Source organism: Sitophilus oryzae, unplaced genomic scaffold (genome assembly GCF_002938485.1).
Source record: "Sitophilus oryzae breed Bouriz unplaced genomic scaffold, Soryzae_2.0 scaffold_738_pilon_pilon, whole genome shotgun sequence".
Taxonomy (NCBI): Eukaryota; Metazoa; Arthropoda; class Insecta; order Coleoptera; family Curculionidae; genus Sitophilus; species Sitophilus oryzae.
In genome coordinates this window covers 1,031,732-1,054,956 of record NW_022147349.1, presented here as the reverse complement: position 1 = coordinate 1,054,956, position 23,225 = coordinate 1,031,732, and the positions used below count along the sequence as shown (strand labels likewise).

The 23,225-nt window shown below is 34.0% G+C and overlaps 1 protein-coding gene across 2 annotated transcripts in view; it reads right to left on the bottom strand.

The window, feature by feature from the left end:
- The window catches only part of LOC115888460, a 64,409-nt gene that overhangs the window by 24,797 nt on the left and 16,387 nt on the right, over window positions 1-23,225 (bottom strand). The window contains exons 3-4 of one of the 2 annotated variants that reach the window (XM_030908209.1): window positions 22,388-22,571; window positions 6,848-7,306 (exon numbers count right to left, since the gene is read on the bottom strand). In XM_030908209.1, coding sequence (XP_030764069.1) covers window positions 6,848-7,306; window positions 22,388-22,571 — 643 coding nt within the window. The remainder of the gene's footprint in view (window positions 1-6,847; window positions 7,307-22,387; window positions 22,572-23,225) is intronic. The other variant, XM_030908210.1, reaches the window with a different exon arrangement.

Sequence of the window (23,225 nt, the reverse complement as noted above, 5' to 3'; positions counted from 1 at the left end):
ATTTAGAATTACAATGAAAGGTTTTTCCTTTTGAGAAAGTCCCGAAACATGTCGCCCCCTGCTTTTTTTGAAGGAATTAAATTTAAGTAAACATCTTAAAGATTGTGAGTTATTTGTCCCCTTACCCCTCTTCAAAGGTTTTACTTTGATATTATGTACTCACACTAGGTTGGAGAACGTTTATAAACTAAATCATAAATCAAGCGAATTACTCGTCGCTTGCCCATCTACTTGCCATTTATCACCGAAAGAATATGTGCTCTGTGCACGCAACTTACTGCTTGGCGTACAACAAGCGACAGGCGAAAATCCGTATTTTTAAATAGGAGCGAAATTTTGCTCGAGCGATGGCTCGATTATTGAAATCGCTTGAAACTCGAGTACTCGACTATTGAAATGAATAGTTTTTCCCCATCACTATAATAGGATATATCTGTTATAGGAATAATTTTACAGCTTTATAGGAAACATTTTTAGGACTTTTACCATTATTTTTCGATAAGTTCTTAAACTAGTTGATTTTTTTTAAATCACACAATTAAAATTAAAAAATCGTTTGAGCTAAATCACGATTTAAATGTTGATTTAAATCTTTGCACCTGCACCCTGGTTTGCAGGACTCGTGCTTCATTTACCTCGAGATTAGCGAAATAACTAGAATACCATATTGAAAGAAAGTCAGCTCAGTAATGTTTACAAAAATTAGGCAAAAAAAATTATGAAACAATTTGGTTCATTTTAAAATTCAGTTTTCAGAAAGGTATAGCAAACTATATTTTAGTTGCTAACCATAGACATGTATAAAAGACAGAGACTAACCATATAAAGTCTGTCCAACAAGAGGTTTCATGAAAGTGACAGTTGTAGTCTGTCCTCTTAATTCAGTGATAATAATAAATCCAAAAAATGGCAGTGGTTCAGTCACCTTTTATATGTTATCTGTAGTGGATTATTGTGCGAGAACGGTGTATTATAAGAACATGTATAAGCATAATTGAAAACGTTCCCCTTTAAACATTTTTTTAAGTAATTCTTTATTTTTGAATCTAAACAGCATAAGGCATAAACTTTTTATAAAAATAGTATTTTATCAATATTATTTATAATACACCCTACTATGTAGACATTTAAGTAAGCGACAACGTGATAACACTGGAAAAGTTATGACCCGTCCTTTTTCGCCGAATTTGGAAGTTCAGGGATTTCCCAGTACATACCAGGTGCGTCTCAAAAGTGAATTACTCCTACATCTTTTTATTTTTGAAGTGAACTTGTGAACTTGAGAACTTGAAGTGAAACTTCTTTACGCGCGATGGGAGTAAAAAATCAAGTCCGTGACACACGAGACGCGTCAGGAAAAGTGGTAACGATCGGAGGTTAAAGATGCGTATTCATTATCCGAACGAACGAACGAACGAACGAACGAACGAACGAATGAAAGTGCGGTATATTTAGACGGGAACCGAACGCATGCGGCCGTTCGTTCGTTCGTTCGCTCGACCATCCGTTTCGAGTCGGTACATCAAAGGCGTTCGCCAACAAATGCCTCCGGTCTTCTCGTGCGGTCCCCGTCCATACCACTAGCGTACATTCGTTCGTTCGTTCGTTCGTTCGTGCGGATAATGAATACGCACCTTAAGACGAAGCGTCGTAACTCGGGCCCTAGGTGAGCTAGGGAGCTGAAACTCGGAATGTAGATGGGGCTCGAAGAAATTGTCGATAGATTGGACCAAGGCCAACTTGACAGTGTACGACACGTGTCACTGTGATAGTTTTGACGGAAGAAAGTCAAAAGTTGATGTCGTTCGATCGCAACCAAATTTGGTGGGTAGGCTATGCGACGGTGCAGTGCACACCCTGCAAAGTTTGATACGACATTTTGTTTACATCTTCATCAGGGTGGGACTAACTATTTGATATTGAAGAAAAATGTGGGTCGATTTCGGCATAATTAGGAGCGGGCTACAGGATGACGTTTTGAACTCCTGAACGTTTTGAACCGGTGCCTCGAAATGGACGAAATCATCAGGATTTTTCTTAATTATAGGTCGATTGGAAAGAAACTCGGCACGTGGATACAGGTACCCGAATGGAGTTCTCAGACAGGCAGACGAATAGACCGACAGACGAAAGTAAGAAAGTTTCACTTCAAATATGTGCGCATAAATCACACACAATCTTTTTTTCAGATAAAAAAAACAGATATGGTATGTTAGTATGTGACATAAATTAGGATTGATTGACGTATACAATTTGTTACGTATACAAAGCGTACCAATTGTTTTGGCCACTTTCTGTTTCACCGGAAATTACTACAACTTTTGATTTCTAAATGGCATCCTCGGTATATTTCTACTTTATTCGATAGAAAATGACACTCTAAATAAAATGGCATATCATATGTCAACTTTTGACATTTTCGAATATGGTTTATTTAAAATTGCAACATGCCAATTCATAACGACAATAATTTAACTCGAAATACTAATACTAAGTAGCAAATAATTCGTAAAAAATGCTTTTTCCAAATATGCTAATGAGCCACCCTTGTTCCGTTTGAAAAAATTGAGATATGATTAAAAACACGATTTGAGCATCTTTTAACTTTATTCGATAAAAAATGACACTCTGAACAGAATATGGTTTATTTGAAATTGTAACATGCGGTCCATAACAACATATTGACTCGAAATACCAAGTGTGTGGTATCAGATTATTGGTAAAAAAATACCTTTTCCAAATATGCTAATGACCTGCCCTCGTTCCATTTGAAATTTGAAATTGAAAATTGGGATATGATTAAAAATACGATTTGGGCATCTTTTAACCTGCCAGGAGAAGACTCGAAAAACATTAGACGATCAAATTTATGTTTCCAAGGTTCCTTGATTAAAAATGTCTAGTTTTAACACAGCCATTGCGCTCTAGATTCAAATTTAAAGTACCATTTTTTTTAAAGCGAAGATGTCAAAAGTTAACGTATGATATGTCATTCTATTCAGCCATTTTCTTTCAAATGAAGTAAAAAAATACCGATGATGGTGTTATTTAAAAATCAAAAGTTGTAGTAATTTCCGATGAAACAGGAATTGACCGAAAACAACTGAATACGTCAATCAATCCTAATTTATGTCATAAAGTAACCAAAATAAAATCTCGTTTCATTATCCGAACAAAATAAAAAAAGGCATAGGGATGAGCCACTTTTGAGAAACACCCGATATACAAGCAAAGGCAATATGTAAACAAGCCGTTTGTTTATTCACAAGAGAAACACTAAACCGCAAAACCTGACATGAAACTATGAAACATTCTCTTTATTTTTCAAAAAGCAGTCACTTTCCGATTTGCTTCGCACTTCTAAATTACTATAAAACCCTGTATGTGTTAGAAATGGGCATCGACTCGAAAAACATGATCAAAAAAGTTACAGTTGGAACAGAATCACTCATATACACACTGTTTATCGTTAAAAGACCACCGGCCCGGCGCGGCGTACTGAATATGGTACTTGGTACTGCTTTTATCGTTTTTAGCGACAACCGGAGACTTTCGAACTGTTTATCTTTCGGAAAATAAAACTGTGCTGGCTTAGGCTGGTGGTAAAATGAAAGCAACCCGCAATTTTAATACTTTCTATTGTTTCTTTTATCAAACGAGATCGACGAATGTCCGAGAAACGTGGAGTCGTGTCTATTGAACAGCGGAAATAAATCGTAATTTGTAATAGCCTACAAGTGTGTTGTTGTATCAACAGAAAAGTATAACATTGTCTTTTCATAAAACTTCATGAATGAAATTGTTTATAGCTGCTTTGTAATTTTCTCAAGGAGAATGTTGAGTGAGAGATTAATATAATTGGTATGATAAAGAAATAGATCAAAATGTATTATACAGGGTGTTCCAATATTCCGTGGACATAGAACAATATACTACGTATTTGGAATCAAAATAAGTTCATTGGACACAATTTACCTTTATACAATAGTGATTCGTTTGTTCGTTAGAGAGCATCAAACTTTAATAACGGCAATCGATGATAATCTTAGCGAGGTCAATCTCTAGGCGTCAGTTACTAAAAATTGACATAAAGCTTGTCAAAAATTTAAAACTAATTATAGAAAAATAAAAAAGGGCAGAAAGATTCCAGACACACAAATTAATTTCTAAAAAAATAGTTTATCGAATTTTAAACTACACCATTTAAAAGTAATTTATACTCAATATACCTTAAGACCAAATGACAGTAAGCATCATTAAAAAATTAAGAAGAGTATGATACAAGTAAGGTAACGTCTAAGGCTTGACTTCGCCAAAATTATCATCGATTGTCTTCCCCAGCTGTCTTTGACACCGTTTTTTTCGATCGTATATATCTATAAGAGAATAAATAGAATCTGTTCCGTATATAATGTGAAATGCTATATAATATATTAGCTATATGATCCAGACACAAAGTACCTGCGAAAACGGACCAAAATACCCACTTTACCCAAATATGTACTAACTACTCCTAAATACTGACTTCATGAAAGGTTGTTTTAAGTTTCTTTGTGATTTCCACAAATCATAATATTTATACTTTACATCGCACATAATTTTCAACGTCTTCGTAGTTCAATTCAGTCAACAATTCGCAGGTTTTTTTTTACAAAAAAAAAACGTAAGATGAAACTTAAAAATGTAAATGAAACAAAAACTCCAACACCTTAACATGTAGATAAACTCCCAAAAGACTCAGAGAAGATATCGACAGACAACATCTAAAAAATGGCAGAACATTCAATTTTTCTATGAGTTAAAATAACAGACAATTATTTTCTCGTTGGACAGACTTTAACAATATACATAAAACCATTTATACCATACTTGCAATTTGGAAGGATAATATATTATTTCTCAAATTCAAGTTTATTAAACATAACTTAATACAAATTCATTCATTTTTAGGAATGACTTCACACAAAAATAATATAATTCAAGATTTTCTAAAATAATGTAATATTTAATATTAATTTTGCTTGCCTCTAGTAATAAATTTTGTGATTAACATCACTTATTTATGAATATTGGGAGATATGTATATATTTTTTTTTAATTTCTTAAAACGACATTTGTATTTTGACCTTAGTCACTGTTTATTGTGTATTTTCTTGACCGAAATACACCTATAAAACTTGGACCAAAACAAAAAAAAATAAATACAGGAAAAATGTTTCGATAAAAAACAAAGAAAATCAAATTTTAATGATTAAAAACCATACAATATTAAAGAATATCAGCTAAAAAGTGTTTTAAGTGTCTTAAGTTTTTGTAAACCACTGTTCCTATGCTATTAGAGACATAAGTACAGTTTATTGTGCATATACTGTATGTGCATGTGTATGATCAAAGTATACAAAATTATGTTTGTTAATAAATCAGGCAAGAGCAAGAATATCAGACAGAAATCAGGCAAGAGCAAGAATATATAATCATTGCATGCAAAGGTAAACAAAATCGAATAAATTATAGATCTATACTTGATCTATACATAAACTATTGGAAGTCTACGTCAAAAATTACAATAGTGAATCTTAAATAAGTGCAAATATTATTAGGAGAAATAGTATTTCGAGTTTGAGTTTTTTTCGCGATTTTTTTCTTATAATTTGAATTCTTTTGAAAAAAAAATTTCGAAAAAGAAAAAAAGAAAATTTAGAAAACCCGTGTTTTTAGGTTTTTCTAAAGTTTTAGGACTAAGTTTTAACACTTTGCCATTGTGTTTCTTCTGTTTTACCTCCACGTAATACCAACTTTCCAAAATAGCGAGGTTAATATGTCAATCCGACGTTTTAGACAATTATTGATAAATATGAACCTGGAATTTTTATTTAATTTTCAATGCCCTTTAACTACAAAATAAAATGAGATATAAAAGTCATACAATACCATTTGACATTTGAGAGATTTCTTGAGAAAATCAGTATCATTTGGAGTATCTCGAAACAATAACCTAGTAACCACTGATAAAATAATTATAGTAGAGTTTATAACTGTACCAGTAGAGCAAAAGGAGTTCTTTTTTTCGACACGAAGTTAATAAAAGTCGGTTCACCCAAAACAGAGATGTCATCATTTTTTTTAAATGTAAAAATACTTAACCTTCCCTCACCACGTTATTTTTGACATCAGACAAAAATGGTACGTAGCATACTCTTCTCAATAATTGATTAAAAAATACAGCGCTTATAATTTTAACATATCTCAATTCATAAAATTTAAGAGAAAATTGGTATTTCGATTTTGTTTTAGCGATCAAACGCTTTAAAAAAGTTGGCCGATCGTTTCCTGCAACAATCAGTTCTCTGAATATAACTGTACATAAATGACGACGTTAGTTTTAGCTGCCTTGGTCTGGGTTTGCAGCGAGGACCGAGCAGCTCTTTTGCGATTTTCCACAAATTTCTTAAAATGGAGCTGCCTGGTTATTGCAGCCACCCCTTCAATTGGCCGTTTTAAGACAGTACATATTTACAAAAACTTTCAGTATACTAATATACTTTAACAATCCAGAAAGTATTTTGGGATACTGACAAATATCCAGTACTGTCAATAACAGTGATCGTGTGAGGCCCGATTTACGTAGTAGGCTGCACGTAGCTTATTTGCTTGTAAATATGTTCTTCCTTAACCTCTATCATTCACAGTTCCCGATTTACAGCCGAAGTCCTATATTATTGGAACAACCGTTAAAATTCATAATTTTTTGTGGCCTTGCAATATAAAACATGCAGTATTTCATCCAAAAATAAAAATATATATACTAATCACAACATGCACACAACTTTACACAAAGCAACTGTACCTGACTGTAATTCCGTCGATGCTTCCATATCCAAAGAACAGGTTCCTATAGAATCAATCGACGTTTCCATGTTGACCATAGAAGAACTGTTATCGTCACCAAGGTTGGACAGAGAGCGAAATGACGAGCATGTTGATAAAGGTGGAAGCGATATAGTTGGAATAGTTGATTGTGAACTGTCTAATGCCGAACTAAATTTTTTATACGTAAAAGATTCTGAATGATCTTCGGTTGCGTTATTCTTGATTAATTTCGTGTTTTTTTGTTTCGGGTCAAAATCATTTTGACGTCTTTCAGTGGATTTAAAGAAAATATTTTTGAAACGTCCAACGCTTGGTGACGATTCAGAAGAGTTCTGTTTAAGTTCTTCACGAGAGTTTTTATTGGAAAAAAGTCTCTTCACACCATTAATGCATGCACTATTCTTCTCGGAACTTTGAGTTTTGCATACCAACTTCCCTAAAGATGCAAATGAAATAATGAAATATACACATATATGAAATGATAATTTTATATGAGAAATTAGTGTATGAAATTCCCATGACAGCCATCCAGTATTTTATCGTCCGGATCATAAAGCGCAAAGTTGTATATTCTTTTAAGTCCCGTCTACACATAAAACATGTCCAGACGTAGCTGGCGTTACCGTCAGCCTGGCCGAAAATTCCCAAATTTAGTTTAGCTCTGCGCCGCTGTGCGCAGATTTACGCGTCGTTTACGCAGCGGATAAAGAATACTGTACCGCAGTTCTGCTTTCAGTCGACAGAGTGAGTAGTTGCCGTAGATAAATACTATAGAACTACTGATTAATCCATCGATTTACGGATTTTGGGAACAGTACGTTTCTATCATTAAACAATTTAATATAATATTATATGATTAAACAAAGAGTGGCATCCGAGTTGGCTTGGAAATGCAGATCGCTATTATTTCATATGTAAAATATTATGGTAAATATCAATAATCGTCATTTCCAAGCCAACTAAACCTTATTCAATCATACAACATGTTCAATACATATAAAGGAATTTTTATTTTTGTTTATTCTATGTTTAACACGAATACATTTTCAATACATAAACGCAGATTTTTCATCCAAAGATATTTTCGTCAAATATATTAAAGATATTACACATTTTAATATGGCAACACTGTCGCTTTCAGATCCACACCGACTTCGACTTCGTTGGCCGAATTAAAGAAAATAAGTGTTTTATGCGTTGACCGCAAAGCGACTGGTGTCTCTAGTGATGGAATACCGGTTCCACGTGAGTCGCGTTATAATAGCGACCGTTCCAGAAAAATACCGCGATTTTGTAACCGAGTTTCCGACTTCCAAAGTGTTGCGGTCCTCGCTAAAAATATATCTAACTTATCTATATTTGTAGATTAATGTAACTTTTATCCGCCACTCATTTTCCAAATATCGAGTTTATAATGGTGTATAGTCAATCTATCTCATTTTTAGAAAAACAATGACATTCCTTGTTATTTTTTTTCTTTGTCAATTTTTAATTTTAATTAAAATGAACGGCTCATATTTATATGTATTGCAATATAATATATTTAATCTTAAAATCAAGAACAAAGTCCAAACTACTGTCAAAAAAATTGTTTATTGGTCTAACCTAACCTTAAAAATAGATATAAACAATAAAACTTATATAAATGTATAAAAGCAAATAAAATATTTTTATTTTATTTTATTTGCTTTTGCGTTTCATCTTTCAAACCACACTATTTTATACCATGCCAGTAGGGTAAAGTAAGGTAAGTTGGTGATATTTTTGTTTGAACATGGACAATTTGAATTCATCCGAACTTACCTATCCGGAAGGTTTATGTTTCAAACAATCGTTTATATATACAAAACGATAAGATGATGTCAATTTTGACAGAAAAAATGCATTTGAAAAAAATACAAATTGGTTAGGTAATTTGGTTATAGGTAAGTTAATTTGGTGATAGTGGAAAGGTATTTTGGTGATATATGAGATTACGAGCAGTTGAAAATAAAATGGCTGAAAAATTTTAAGTTTATTACAAAACAAGTATTTTACCTAGTAGAAATAATAATATTTTTTATTCTGAGTCGTTTGAAGACTGCTCATCACAACCGTCGCACATAAAGGTGTCTTCATCGTCAGGTCTCGTTTGACAATTTGTGTGATACGGAACACAGCAAAAAGAGCACTGAACTCATAAGGCACCATTTTTAGCGTTCACATCTTCTCGATAGCTGATTCCGCAGACACCACAGTGCCAATCATCATCATCCTGTTCTTTCCTGTTCTTTTTTGTGGACTTTCCTTTCGAAGAACATTTTATGTTAGACGCTCTAGAGTTTACTATTCCCGAAGGTCCTGCTTGTAGCTGTGTTGGTAATTCCGGCCAAGTTGCACTGGAGTCTCTGGTTTTAGTCCGTCGTGTTGCTTTGCTGGCTAAACTTGCAGAAGGCAGTAAAAACAAATTGTCGACGCTGGATTTCTCCAAAAGGGGATCAGAAAGAACAACGTCATCATTTTTAGTAACTGACTAAAACACTAACATCCTTAAAAAGTGTTCTAAAAAGTGCAATCATAATTTTATTTAAAAGTCTGTGTCCTAACATTCACGTTTTGCATGCAAAATTGCTAAGTAAATGGCCGAATAACTTAAGCCCTAACAAGAGCAAAAACAATATTTTAAGTTCATTATTATTGTACCACATTAAAAATAGCATATTCCCTATGGGATAACACAGGAACAAACTCTTACCTTTCAATAATTCGCCAACTACAAATAAAATCAATTTATATCACAAAAATTATCAAATCGAATGACTTTATTTACAGGCACGAAGCAAACGTTTTCCTAAACGTAAACAAATGAACCGAAGTTCGCCACAGACTATGCAGCATGTAGGGGATATTAGATAGATTTAACCGACATGTTTTAAGGCCTCCCACTGAATAGGCGAGTTGCTGAAAAATTATTAAAGAACTATCACCAATTTACCTATACCACCAACATACCTTACTTTACCCTACATACCAAAAATCGCTATTTCGAAAGTAACGAAGCGACGGCGACGGGAGCACTAACGCCAATAGTAACCGACCAAATCGCGACAGGCAAAACCGAAACCCTAGAGGCGCTCCAGCGACTGCTGGAACGAAATACGTGGCCGCCGAGGTCGAGCGTTGATAATCAGTTACAGCAGTTACTCCTGTTCGCTACAGGGAACTAAAACTCTAGGAGCGCGAAGCGACGGCTGGAGCGAAGTAGGTCACCGCCGAGGTCGAGGGTCGATGCCCAGTTACAGCAGTTACTTCTGTTCACGACAGGGAACTACAATTCTAGGAGCGCGACCGACGGCTGGCTGGAGCGAAAACGTCCCGATCGAGATCGCGCGGCGCTACGAACATACCAGTCCCAGATACTACTGTTGGCGACCGATGAAATCGCGACGGCTGGTTGTGACACGTCGCTATGCGGTTATTACGGTTCGAGCTAACTTCAAGTGCGATTATAAATAATTTATAATTTTGTCGTCATTATGATCGTCGTTCTTCAGTAACAGGTTCCTGATTCGTTGTGGAGCGCGACACGACGTTAAAAAAAAAAATACCGCTCCAAAATCGCGTTACTCAAATACCGACACATCACTAGTCTCAACCGTACAGCACTTGTGACGTAAGGTGAAATCAAATCAACCTTGTCACGAAGTCGCTCATTAGGTTGTGTATCTTTCCAATTCATTCAAACAACAGTAAAACGTTATGTTTAGACGCAAGGGCGTATACAGGAATTTATTTTAGGGGGGCCCAAAACAAAAAAGTAATATAGAATTTGCTTTTTAGGAGCCATTTTTAACTCAAAAGCCTAATATTTAAAACAATTTATAGTTTTTAGAGGGAGCCGGTGCCCCATGGGCCCCCCTCTGTATCCGCCGCTGTTTAGACGGGTTTAAAACGGAAGACAGTCTACAGAATAGTTACGATTTTTTAGACGATTTTCCTTTTTAGTTGAAAGACAAAACGTTATGTGTAGACGGGGCTTTAAGATCGGAGACAGCGCAGTCTCTGGACCAAACAAAGACAAAAGAATTTTTCTAGTTTGCAAATAAAATTGCAGCATTTACGAACGACGCGTATATCAAAACGGAGAGGATTATCGAATGAATTTATCACCGTCATACCTGCATCAAAGACTACACCTGCATTTGTTAATTCAATAGAATATTTAGTATGATGCATGACGCAATCGTCACCGTTCTTGAATCAGACTATCGTTAAGTACTATTTGATCAAAAAAATTTATGACCTTATCCTTATAGGCTTTTTTCGCACTTCTTTGACATTGATTTGTTATAAAATTATAATGTAATATATTATAGGAATTGTTTCTCTTCACTTTTTCAAATTAAAATTCTAATGTAATATATAAGAGTTGTTGTCTTCACTTATTCAAATAACTTTTTGATCACACTGTTAAATATTTTATTAAGAGTGCCAATTTTAAATTTGTGTACAGCATTAGTTCCAAATTGCAGCAACTTCAAGTAACTCTGAAGATAAAACACCTCTATTGGCAAGATCGAGAATTTTAAAAAATAACGTAGAAATTTTGATCAGAAATATGACAGACAACCAAGAAGATCAATGTTATCCAAATTCGAAGAGCAAGTGGCTCAATTAAAATATGATAGAGCAATGTAAATCCTACGTTGCTCAACACATTTTAAAAGGAACCATTGCATAGACGTATACCGGATGCGTCTCAAAAGTGGCTCACCCCTATAACTTATTACTAACACTCCTATTACTTCCTGTTTCACCGAAAAGGACTACAACTTTTGCTTTTTAAATAGCACCCTCGGTATATTTTCTACTTTATTCAACAGGAAATGACACTCTGAATAGAATGACATATCATATGTCAACTTTTGACATATAATATTCGCTTTAAAAAACATCGTACTTTAAATTTCAATCTAGAGTGCCATGGCTGTGTTAAAAACACTAATTTTAATCAAGGAGCCTTGCAAAAATAGAAATGATCGTCTAATGTTTTTCGTGTCTTGTCCTGGCAGGTTAAAAGATGCCCGAATCGTATTTTTAATCATTTCTCAATTTTTTCAAATGGAACGAGGGCAGCTCATTAGCATATTTAGAAAAGGTATTTTTTACCAATCATTTGATACCACACACTTGGTATTTCGAGTCAATATGTTGTTATGGACCGCATGTTACAATTTCAAATAAACTATATGCGAAAATGTCGAAAGTTGACATGTGATACGTCATTCTATTCAGAGTGTCATTTTCTATCGAATAAAGTAAAAAAATACCAGGGGTACCATTTAAAAATCAAAAATTGTAGTCATTTCCGGTGAAACAGGAAGTGACCGAAAACAACTGAATACGTCAATCAATCCTAATTTATGTCATATAGTAAGTAACATACCGAATCTCGTTTTTTATCTTAAAAAATAATATATAATATAAGATATAGGGGTGAGCCAGTTTTGAGATGCACCCGGTATAATTTAAAATTAATCAAACATCTAACAAAATATAACAAGTGCATCCAAAATTTAAAGTGTTTTGGTATCTTTTATTAGCTATACCGTTCCTGAAACTCATCATTTTTAAAATTAAAAAAACAAGGTTATTGACATTTTTATATTAACTGCAAATATTAAAATGTGACGATATTTCTACATCGGGAACTATACTATTATTTAATTTTTAATAAAGCAACGATCATTAAAGCACCCCAAAAGACAATTACCGTAGTAAAAGTGTAGTTGATTAATTTACTATGGATCACTCCTAGTTATCTATACATATTAGTCTTGCACCGGGTTATTTTTACATATGCCATTAATTAATTTACAGTACAAGGTGTCCCATTTTCGTGTGTTTTTTTCTCTTTTATGAGTAGAGTTATAAATATGCGGGTTTTTCACATCACCGTGCTACTTGAATGTGACAGCCCCAGCTCCTAGTTACGCCTAGTGATGGGTTGTTATTTAACTATCTGTTATTTTATAACAATTATTTAGAAATAACATAACGCAACCGTTACTACTTCTAAAAAATAACAGATATAAAATAACGACACGTAGAGATCGGCCGCTCGTGAAACGAAAAACGAAGTCGGCGCTCTGCACCGCCCCGAAATTCTATGCTGCTCGAAGCAATTCCAAAAACAACTAGTATGATGGAAAACCTGTTATTTCGTCAACCATCGATACAGGCGGCGAGACAACGGACAACGGAGTGGGGAATGCGCTACGGCGAACGTAGCTGCTTCGGTCGATCCCGTCGACGGTCGTATTGCGCTTATAACAGCTTAAAAATAATAGGATATAAAAGAAGCAGGTTTTTTGAAACAGTTGCGGGCATAACGCCTGGCGGTCGAGATAACAGGAGTGGGAAAGGAAGGCTGCTGCATCGGTCGATTGTCGATGGAAGTTCGAAACAGGTTGGAGAATAACGCATCAGTTGTTTTAGATATATTGTTTTTCAACCTGTTACGAGCATAACGGGCGGAGGTCGAGATATTATGGCGCTGTATGTTTCAGTACGTTATTAAGTTTCAATATTTAGGTATTTATTTATTCTGAAAAATTTTCAGAATAATATTTTAAGATTTTTTAAAAATGTATACAGGGTGTTTTGAAAAATCTGGTCATTGATTAATCACGATCCTGCTTAAAGCCCTTGACGTAAAAAGCTGATTTTTGGAAAACGGATTGACTTTAGGGTGTAGAGGTTCGATAAGAAGGGATTTTTCGAAACTCGAATTCAAAGGGGGTGAAACCACCCTCAAATATTAGAATATTTTTTATTTAAAAACCGGTGAGTTTTCCGGAAAAACTCTTAAACACGTATATTTTATTTCGTTGTTTTACATATTTTAAGATTTTTTAAAAATATATACAGGGTGTTTCATAAAATGTGACCATTGAGTAATCACGATTCTGCTTAAACTGCTTGACGTTTAAAGCTGATTTTTGGCAAACGGATTGACTGTGGGGTTGAGGTTCGATAAGGAGGGGTTTCTCGAATCTTAAATTCCAAGAGGGTGAAAACGCCCCTCAAATATTACAATATTTGTTATTTAAAAAACGGTTAGTCTTTCGGGAAAACGCTTGGACACGCATAATTTATTTTGTTTTTTTACATATTTTGAAATTTTTTAAAAAATAATACAGGGTGTTCCAAAAAGTTGAGTAATTGATTAACCACGATTCTGCTTAAACTGCTCGACGTTTAAAGCTTATTTTTGGCAAATGTGAGAAAATTTTATCCAGTTTGTATGTCAATAGAAATTCTTGCTTTGCTTTATCATCACCATTACAAATTATTAATTCGACGCGAACGAAGTCGCGGGTACACGCTAGTTTAAGTGTAAAATTAATTCGAACTCTAGTGTATAGTTGGTTTACTTATGAAGAATATACTACACATTTTCTTATATTGCTATTTTTTGACCACAAATGGTAAAATTATAACTAAGAGCTTCTTGCCCGTCGAGTGAGATGCACCCTGTACACTGCTACGCAATTCAGGATCTACGCCGATCGAGGGGCAAGGCGTAGGTAGATCGGAATGTATACGTATAGACGAGTGGCGGAATTTTGGCTTTTTTATATCGCAATTTGTAAACAGCGCTTATTTGTAAACAACGACCGTTTTTAGAGAGGTATTTTAGATAACAATCGATATTTAGAAATTTTTAGACACCCTGGAAATACTACCACCGAGCATGTCATTGTAGCAACTTGCAACTGCGTTAATACGCCTGGCGGCGACCGCTTCATACTCTTTCAGATATTTAGCAATAAAATAAAGAAACCTGTTATTTTTAAGCTGTTATTTTAAGCTGTTTTTTATAAATAACTATAACAGTTTCAACTGTTATCTAAAAATAACAGTTTTGCCCATCACTAGTTACGCCACTGGTTTCTACGTAAAATGCTCTATGGGACTCAGTTTTCACTTTTAACGTTATAAGATAACTAAAATAGAAGGGAGTCGGAAAATGCAGCTTTTTCAAATTCGCCCTGTTTTTCAGAAACCAAGGAGACTAGGACAAATCTATATGTAGCATCTTTAGTTTCATAAAAAAAAAGTACCACAGTGGTGTGAAAATCGCATCTTTGTATCTCTACTCATAAACGAGAAACCCCATAAAACACACAAAAATGGGACACCCTGTACCCGGACTACAGTATATTTATCAGCAAATTCTTAAATATTCCTATGGAATACATTTTAACAGCGCTTCCAGATGGAGCGGACCGTCCGCGATTTCGAGCAAGTACCATGAGTTTATATGAACAATTTCACATGGGTCACGTATGCTCCGTCCGACTGATTTCGTCCGACAGCTGTCTTGAAAAAAACACGACGGACGGTCCGCTCTATCTAAAAGCGCAGTACACGGCGCGTGGAGTGCCGCGCCTAGACCGTCGACTGCCGCTCCACGCTCCGTGTGATTGGGTCGACGCGCCGATTTTCGGGCCACGGGCCTGGTATACGAGCAGTTACACGAAGTGTGGAATCCCGCGCCAGGACGCGCCTGAACCGTGAACTGCCGCTCCACACGCCGTGTGAATGGGTCGGCGCGGGGATCGTCGCGTCGGGCGGCGAATTACTGTATTTTTTAATAATGTTTATTGCACTTCTAAAGATGCGGTTTTCACATCACTATGCTACTTTTTATGAAACCAAAGATGCTACAAGAGTTGTCCTAGTCTTTTTAGTTCCTAAAGTACAGGAAGAATTTTAAAGTGTTGCATTTTTCGATCCCATCGTATATTGGTTAACTTATCGAAAAGGTGAAAACTTAGTCTCGTTGAGTTTTTATATAGAATCCAGTGACGTTAACTAGTTTCGCTTGTAACTCTCATTGTATTATTCTTATTTTTATTTTATTTGCCTTGTTATGGCTTTCTGAAAATACGACATACTCTAACTATTTTCATAATTAAGGTAAAAAAATCATTATTTAACTTTTGATACATAAATAAACCTGGTTTAAAAAAGTATTATTATCTTATTTAATTTAATTTAACCAGATGATTTTGCTTTCCACTCTGTTATCTTAATAAATTGCACTGAAAATAAAGTTGGGGAATAAATTATTCGATGGTATTAATTTAAACCCAATTTAAACAGATAATCTATGTCAAAAAGTTATATAATGCATTTTTTGTATCTGCCTGCCGGCCGGTCGTCCCACCGGCGCACAGTGCGGTGGATGATAAGTCTAGCGGGACAAAACTGTTTTGTTTGTAAAAATAAGCCAAAAAATGTGTACTAATAAGAATAAATAGTGTTCATTCCGACTGATATAAAAATGCATGAATTATTTTTTGGTCGTATACATTTTTATCAACCAAATTTGATCGTTTTCTGCTCAGCCAGGTAGAGGTCATACGAAAACAAAATATTTACAAGTACATACATTCTATTCCAAAACCAAATTATGTTGGAGATGGCCAAAGGTATGTAAAAAGGCGTTTTAAAACCACCATCATCTCTTGACCGTTTTGTGGGATATCGTAATGCAATTTTTAGATCCCAACTCTCTTAGTAACGAAGAAAAGAAGGGTGTTAAGACCCATCGACGATCATTTTACCTTGTTTTTTTAGAGTTCAAGCTTAACATGTGGACGCCCAAAAGTTTTATTTCAATTGGCTAGTATAATAACGAAACAAAGACTCATTAAAGGGTTAATTGAAGAGCATTGAAAAGAAGAATTAGGTTTTGCAAGTACTGCTTTAGGGCTAGTGGGAGTAGGGATGCTGTTGTAATCGCTGAAACCTTAACTGAAACTCCATCGAAAGACACTGAGGTTAAAAAATCAATGAATGACACCGATAGTCAGTTCAAAAAAAACATTCAAATGATGTTCTAGTTAAATAAAACATGACTATATGCAAAAGCCTGTTTTAATTTCTCATAATTTCTAATAAAAACTAAATGATTATTACTAGTTTTAATAAAAGTTTTAAATATTGTCTTAGATACTTACTATATATGAATTTACAATTACAGAGTGTTAAAATTAAAATTAAAATAACTATTTTATTTATTTTTAAATAAAAGAGAATTTCTTAAAATAAAATATACAGGGTTTCACAAGATCACAAAGTAATTAAAAAATAACTGCTAAAATATATTTTTTTAAGTATTTACCTGATATCATAATTTTATTTATTTAGCAAAAGTTTACAGTACGGTTTTTGTGTGTCCCGTACGAATAATATAATAGTTTTATTATCTTGTATTTATTTATTTATTAATAAATTAAGTTGTTAATAAATAAATAAATTTTACTCATATGGGTGCTATACATATATTAAACCATTTGCTACGTTAGATTTTAAGTCCCAAACATCGCTCCTGAGGTTTTGTCCCGCTAGAATTACCATCCGCCGCACTGTGAGGCGCGTTTTGGCGCGCCTTGGCGCGGCGCTCCACGCGCCTGGAGCGTGGATCGGCGCTCCACACGCCGTGTAATGGCATCTTAAGAAACATTAATAAAATAGAGATAATAATATATCAGTATTTATTGTGTTCATATACAGTATGTTGAGTATGTCCCCGAATTACCTTAACAAGAGGAAAAACTTATTTATTATTGACATTTTGAGAAAAATATATTCTTTATAAAAGATTTTCCTTGTTCACAAATGGTTAATCCTGTTTATACTATCGCAAATTTCCATACCGTTTTAAAGAAAACTAATAGTCTAAGAGCTAGCATCGTTTTCGAGAAAGTATCTTAAGACGTCTGGCTCTTTGATATATCTTTTACTATGCTCTCTGGAATAGCATGCGGTCCGTCTGGTTGCCGATACCCGTTGCGTTCACTACTGCGCATCGGAAGAAGATCCTATATTTTTTTTAAATTTAGTCCTATAAATTCTAATATTGAATATAAATCGAACATGTCTCCATAGCGCAGTGCGTAGAGTTTCCGACTACAAACCGATGATTCAGAGTTCGAATCCCTGTCAGGGCAAAGACTTTTTTATTTTATTTTCGTTTATATTCTGATAGTAAAGTATTAAATAATTCTGGCGATTCCAAAAAAAAAACAAATATTTAATTCTTTACTATAAGAATATAAACGAAAATAAAATAAAAGTCTTTGTCCTGACCCGGATTCGAACTCTGAATCCTCGGTTCGTGGCCGGAAACTCTACGCACTGCGCTATGGAGACATGTTCGATTTATATTCAATACTAGAATTTAAAGGACTAATAAAAATATAGGATCTTCTTTCAATGCGCAGTAGGAAACCCAACGTTTACCGACAGCCAGACGGGCCGCATGCTGTTCTAGAGAGTATAGTAAAAGATATATCAAAAATCCAGACGTCATAAAATACTTGTTTTTTTCCGCGACGTTGCTAGCTCTCGTACTATAAAGAAAACATGAAAATATAGTTGAATTTTTCAAAAGGTGTTTCTATGGTAATATAGTTTTGATTTCATTGTTTGATAGATGGTAATTATTAACATTGATTAACGTCATATTTTTTGGTGTTAAAGTATATTTTCCAATAATTATTATCACACTTTCAGTAGCATAGAAGTATAGCTGTTATATCTTAAAACAGCAAAACATATGACTTTAATTAAAATTCTATCAATAACAATCTATCAAAGAATGAAAATGAAATTATATTACCATAGAAACGCGTTTTAATTTTTAGGACTTTTTTAGAAAAACATTCTACTATATTTTAAACGGCATGGAAATTTGGAAAAGTATAAACGGGATTAACTACTTTAGAACAAGCAATTTTTTTTTATAAAGAATGCATTTTTCTCAAAATGTGAATAATAAAAAAGTTTTTCCTCTTGTAAAGACAATCCGGGGACATACTGTATGTATACTATTCAACGCTGGTAACTGGTAAATAATGTATTTTATTATTTTGCTATCATAATATTTATCTCTTAGTGCATGTAAAGCCATTAATAATAATAAAATAGAAATAGAACATATAAAAATAGAAATTCATTTTATTTTTAGAAATATATTCAACGAAATCAGTTTTCGTAATAACTAAAATAAACAGTGAATAGTTTGTCACACGCCAAATGATATGAAATTGAAAATACTGTTCAATTTGCAAAGTTTGAGTATTTCGTCACATATTGTCATTCTCTCTCTTATCCATGTTTACCACATGAAATGGAAATTTTGTGTCAAAAACGTAAGTTTATATTTCTTACATCATACGATTATTTTTTTCGTTTTACATACGGATCACCTTCATTACGTATAAAGAATCGTACTTCCTTGTTTAATGTGCTTGAATAGAAAAAGGCAAACATCATATTTATTGTATTACCCGCCGAAATCGAACAAAAGAATATCGCCGACTGTCAACGTTGTCGTTAAATGTTAACGACTCCGATAGTTTCCCGTAAATGTTTGTGGCATTTTCTGTGTTTATTTAGTTATTTGTGATTTGATTTGTGTTTAAAATGCCGTCCCGTTTTAGTGAAAAAGAACAACGGCTCATATTAAAAGTTATCGAGTATCTGAAACTCGAAAAAGATGGTGGAAAAAACCCTTTTACCTGTGTAGGCTGTTTACGGTGTAATTGGACAACTACCGAGTTAATATTTTGTAACTGAATCGAAAATATTAACGTGTTTTATAGAGAGCACCGGAGGCTTTAGGAATTTCATGCTCGACTGTGCAAAGAATAAGTTCCCGAGGAATCGTGAAAGATAAAGAACAAAAAGCAGCAAAACAAGTCACAATATTCGATTGTCCCCTGGAATTCCTGCTAATAAGATCCATGAACATATTAATAGAGGACGTATTTATTCATTGTATACACTGCGGGTAGGCTACAATAAATAATTTGTTATTGTTAGTTTACAACCAGAGGTATAAACAACTCATGGACCAAGGCAAGAAATACGTGAAAACCAATATGGCGCCGAAAATGATGACGAAATTTTCAAACTTCGCAAATTGAACAGTACAATTTAGACAGAATACAAATAGAATACATTCAGAATATATTTATAATATTTATTTTATAGTTCTATCACAGTTCTCCTTTTATTGTATTTTTGGTTTATATTGAGTTTCAATATAAAATTAGGCAACCTATTAAATTAAAACTTCTTTCTCTGCTTAAAAAAGAATTATCCTAAAGAAAATGAATGCCATATTTAGAAACTGTGTTATTAACTGTGTATATTTAATTGCCAATAAGATTAAACTTATATTGATCTAAAGTTATAATAAAGTTAATAAATTGTTATGGCAGAAATGTTTAATGTAGCAGAAAGTCGAAATAAATCCAGTCTGTTGATTGATATACGCAGCTATTAATTCAAATCAGTAAAATTTTCAATTAGAAAACGTTGAACGCCCATATTTATATAATGACCTTAAATTATTATTACAATAAAGTAGGGTAAACTATTTTAAGTTGTGTTCATTTTTCAGTAATCGCTTGTTGAACACGATGATATCGTAAAATTGACAAGATATAATTATTAATGTGTTTCTATTAAGGATTTAAATATTTGGTTTAAAAATATATCTCTTCCGTAAATCAATAGAGGAATGATTTATTCTTGTTTTCCGAAAACGGTTGAATTATTATTTTTATGTACATTCAGTTCTCATCTGTTTTCAAGCAAAAAGTGGATTAACAATAGGAAAAAAACACCAAATATTTTTGCCGTACTAACATCCCAATAACCCCCCATACACCAGCGGATAACTTAACCAACTTGATATGGCACGAGCCAAATACGCGGATGAAACTTTGTGTGTATGTGGCGAACCGAGCCGAATCGGGCCGTGCACAGATGAAATCACAGGTTTAAACCCGTCAAATTATATTTGGATTTGGCTCTGTTTTGCGACGCGTATCAAGTCTTCGAACTTTGTACTTAGCATATGACCTAGTTCATCTCTACGAAAAATCCATTTTTTCACCCGCTTGCTTCGTTTTTTTTACTTTTTGTTTATTGGCGATAAATACATACGCCATGGCGCAAGCTATGATTGTTATTCATTTTTACTATTCACTGAGTACAAATATGCCGAGTAAATCTAAGACAACTGGTTAAATCTTTCAGGACTTCCAAAAGATCGCGAGCCAAATCAAATCTGTTATAAAACGTCAAATTTTGTCCCATTAACAACACGATTTAATCAGGCAAATCTAATCGGACTATAAAGTCGGGTAGCCAAATTCGAGCTCAAAAATGACGAGAGTTTTGGTATCTGGCGAGCCTAATCGGTCCAACTTATATGTTAATGTATGGGGGGCTAATGGCCCTATTATTGCCATGGCAACCAGTAAAATCAGTATATATTTTGATACCGACTATCATGGCTAGGTATGATGATATGATCTGTTAACTGTTTTGTGCTCTGCAAATGTCATTTTTAGCATATTGAGAATATCTCGTATTAAATGGTTACTAACAAAAACGCAAATAAAACAATTAATAAAGGGTTCTACGGTGCATATCAAACTTTTAATTACGTCATCAAGAGCGCGATTTTAAATTAATTGTTACCAACTATGGACATATTCGGCGCCGTGTTGACCAAGTGGAATTTAAATTTCCCGCTGAGGATTCAGGTGGCAGCTCTGCTGTAAAAATGTCAAGTTGCCACATTTATTTATTTATTTCCTGATATTGTCATTCGTTTTGACACTTTAGTTTTATATTACGAGTTTTTGGTTTAAACAAATAGTGTTGTGTTAATTTAAGCTTAAAAATGTTTACTAGCAGACCTTACAGTCGAACATTGTTCTTTTTTTTAGTGCTAAGTGTACAAGATAGATTAATAGCCGTCAAAAACTTATCGCAACTTTATTAGAATATTTTGGGAAAGCGGTAGTAAAGGCCCTTTATGTCCCTTAAGTGCTGTTAAGAAGGTGAGTTTTGTAGATGTAAAGAATAACTGTTTATATATTTATAATTAATTTATTTTTGTTTCCTAAAATATTTTGATTAAAAGAAAATATATAAAAGTGACCAACGCTGTGCCGGCCAAGCGCGACTAAAAGTTTATTTAGTATGAACTGTATTTTTACAGCTGTTACGATTTTTTTGACCATATTCAAAATTTTCAATTAAAAGTGACGAAGGATATAAGAAAAAAAATAAATTCATTTTCGATTTTAAAAAAGTTAAAGGTAGCAAAAAAAAGTAAAAAAGTACAAGCAAAAATCGGATTAAAAATACGATTGCCATAAAATAAAAAATATTGTCGATAGCATCACACCCCAAATATAGTATACGCTGCATTAAAGTTCCTTGCATCAAAAAAGTGCTACACGTTTAAAATTTAAAATACTAATCGACGTGCCTAACCATAATTCCGAAAAACAAATATCTTTGATTTTCTGAATTTATTTATTGAGAACGACTCAATTATTCTAACAGCTTAATATATTATATTTATTTAATTTGGCAATGTGCAATAGTAAACCTAAATATATTACTATAAAACAAATAATCCCCATGCAACTCTTACCGTTATCGATGCTACTGGAATGCGTCTGTTCTCCGGCTTGGTGGCGCCCGAACCGCTTTTCCGGGCAGTCTTCCGGTTTGAATCTGGGGGGTCGCTCCCCTTTGGCGACCAGGACTCGTCTGGAGTCCCGACGGGTGATCGAGGGCCGACGGCCGTTGGATGCACAGGAAGGATTCCGACTGATCTGAAATGAAAGATATAATAAAACTAGAGCTAAGTATGAAAATGCACTTAATTTAGAAAATCAATACCTATTACGATGCTACCAAACACAAAAATGATCTGTTAAAATATGAATAAATTTTACTACATTTTTATGCAGGACGGCAAAAGATCATCCATAACAAGATATATTCTGCGACAATTGTCTGATCTCAGCTTTTCAAATCTGTTGCTGAACCGGTGTCTGCAAGAATCTACTTCTGTAATGTATGCAGTTTTGAAGAAGGTCAATATTTGGATTAGATTCACTAGAAGTGTCGAGGATTTTCGGGAAACCAAACGGTTTTGGTCAGAGAAATACCGGTTTCTAACTGCTTTTTGCGCCATAAGACATGGACTACGACATAGTACGTATATCAGAATTCCAAAATTTGGTGAATTTGATGATGAACATATAAACAGAAAAGAATATTAGAGCATTAACGTACAGGCAACTAGCATTGCAAAAGAAATTTTTACAAGTGTAGACTGTTAACGGTAAAGCACTGTGCACGATCGAAGAACTTTCAAAAATTGTAATATAAAGAATCTTCTTAAAAATACCACAGAAGAATGTGTTTTATTAGGATGGCTATTCTACAGAGTGGTCCGAACTGTATTCCGGAAACTTCAACAG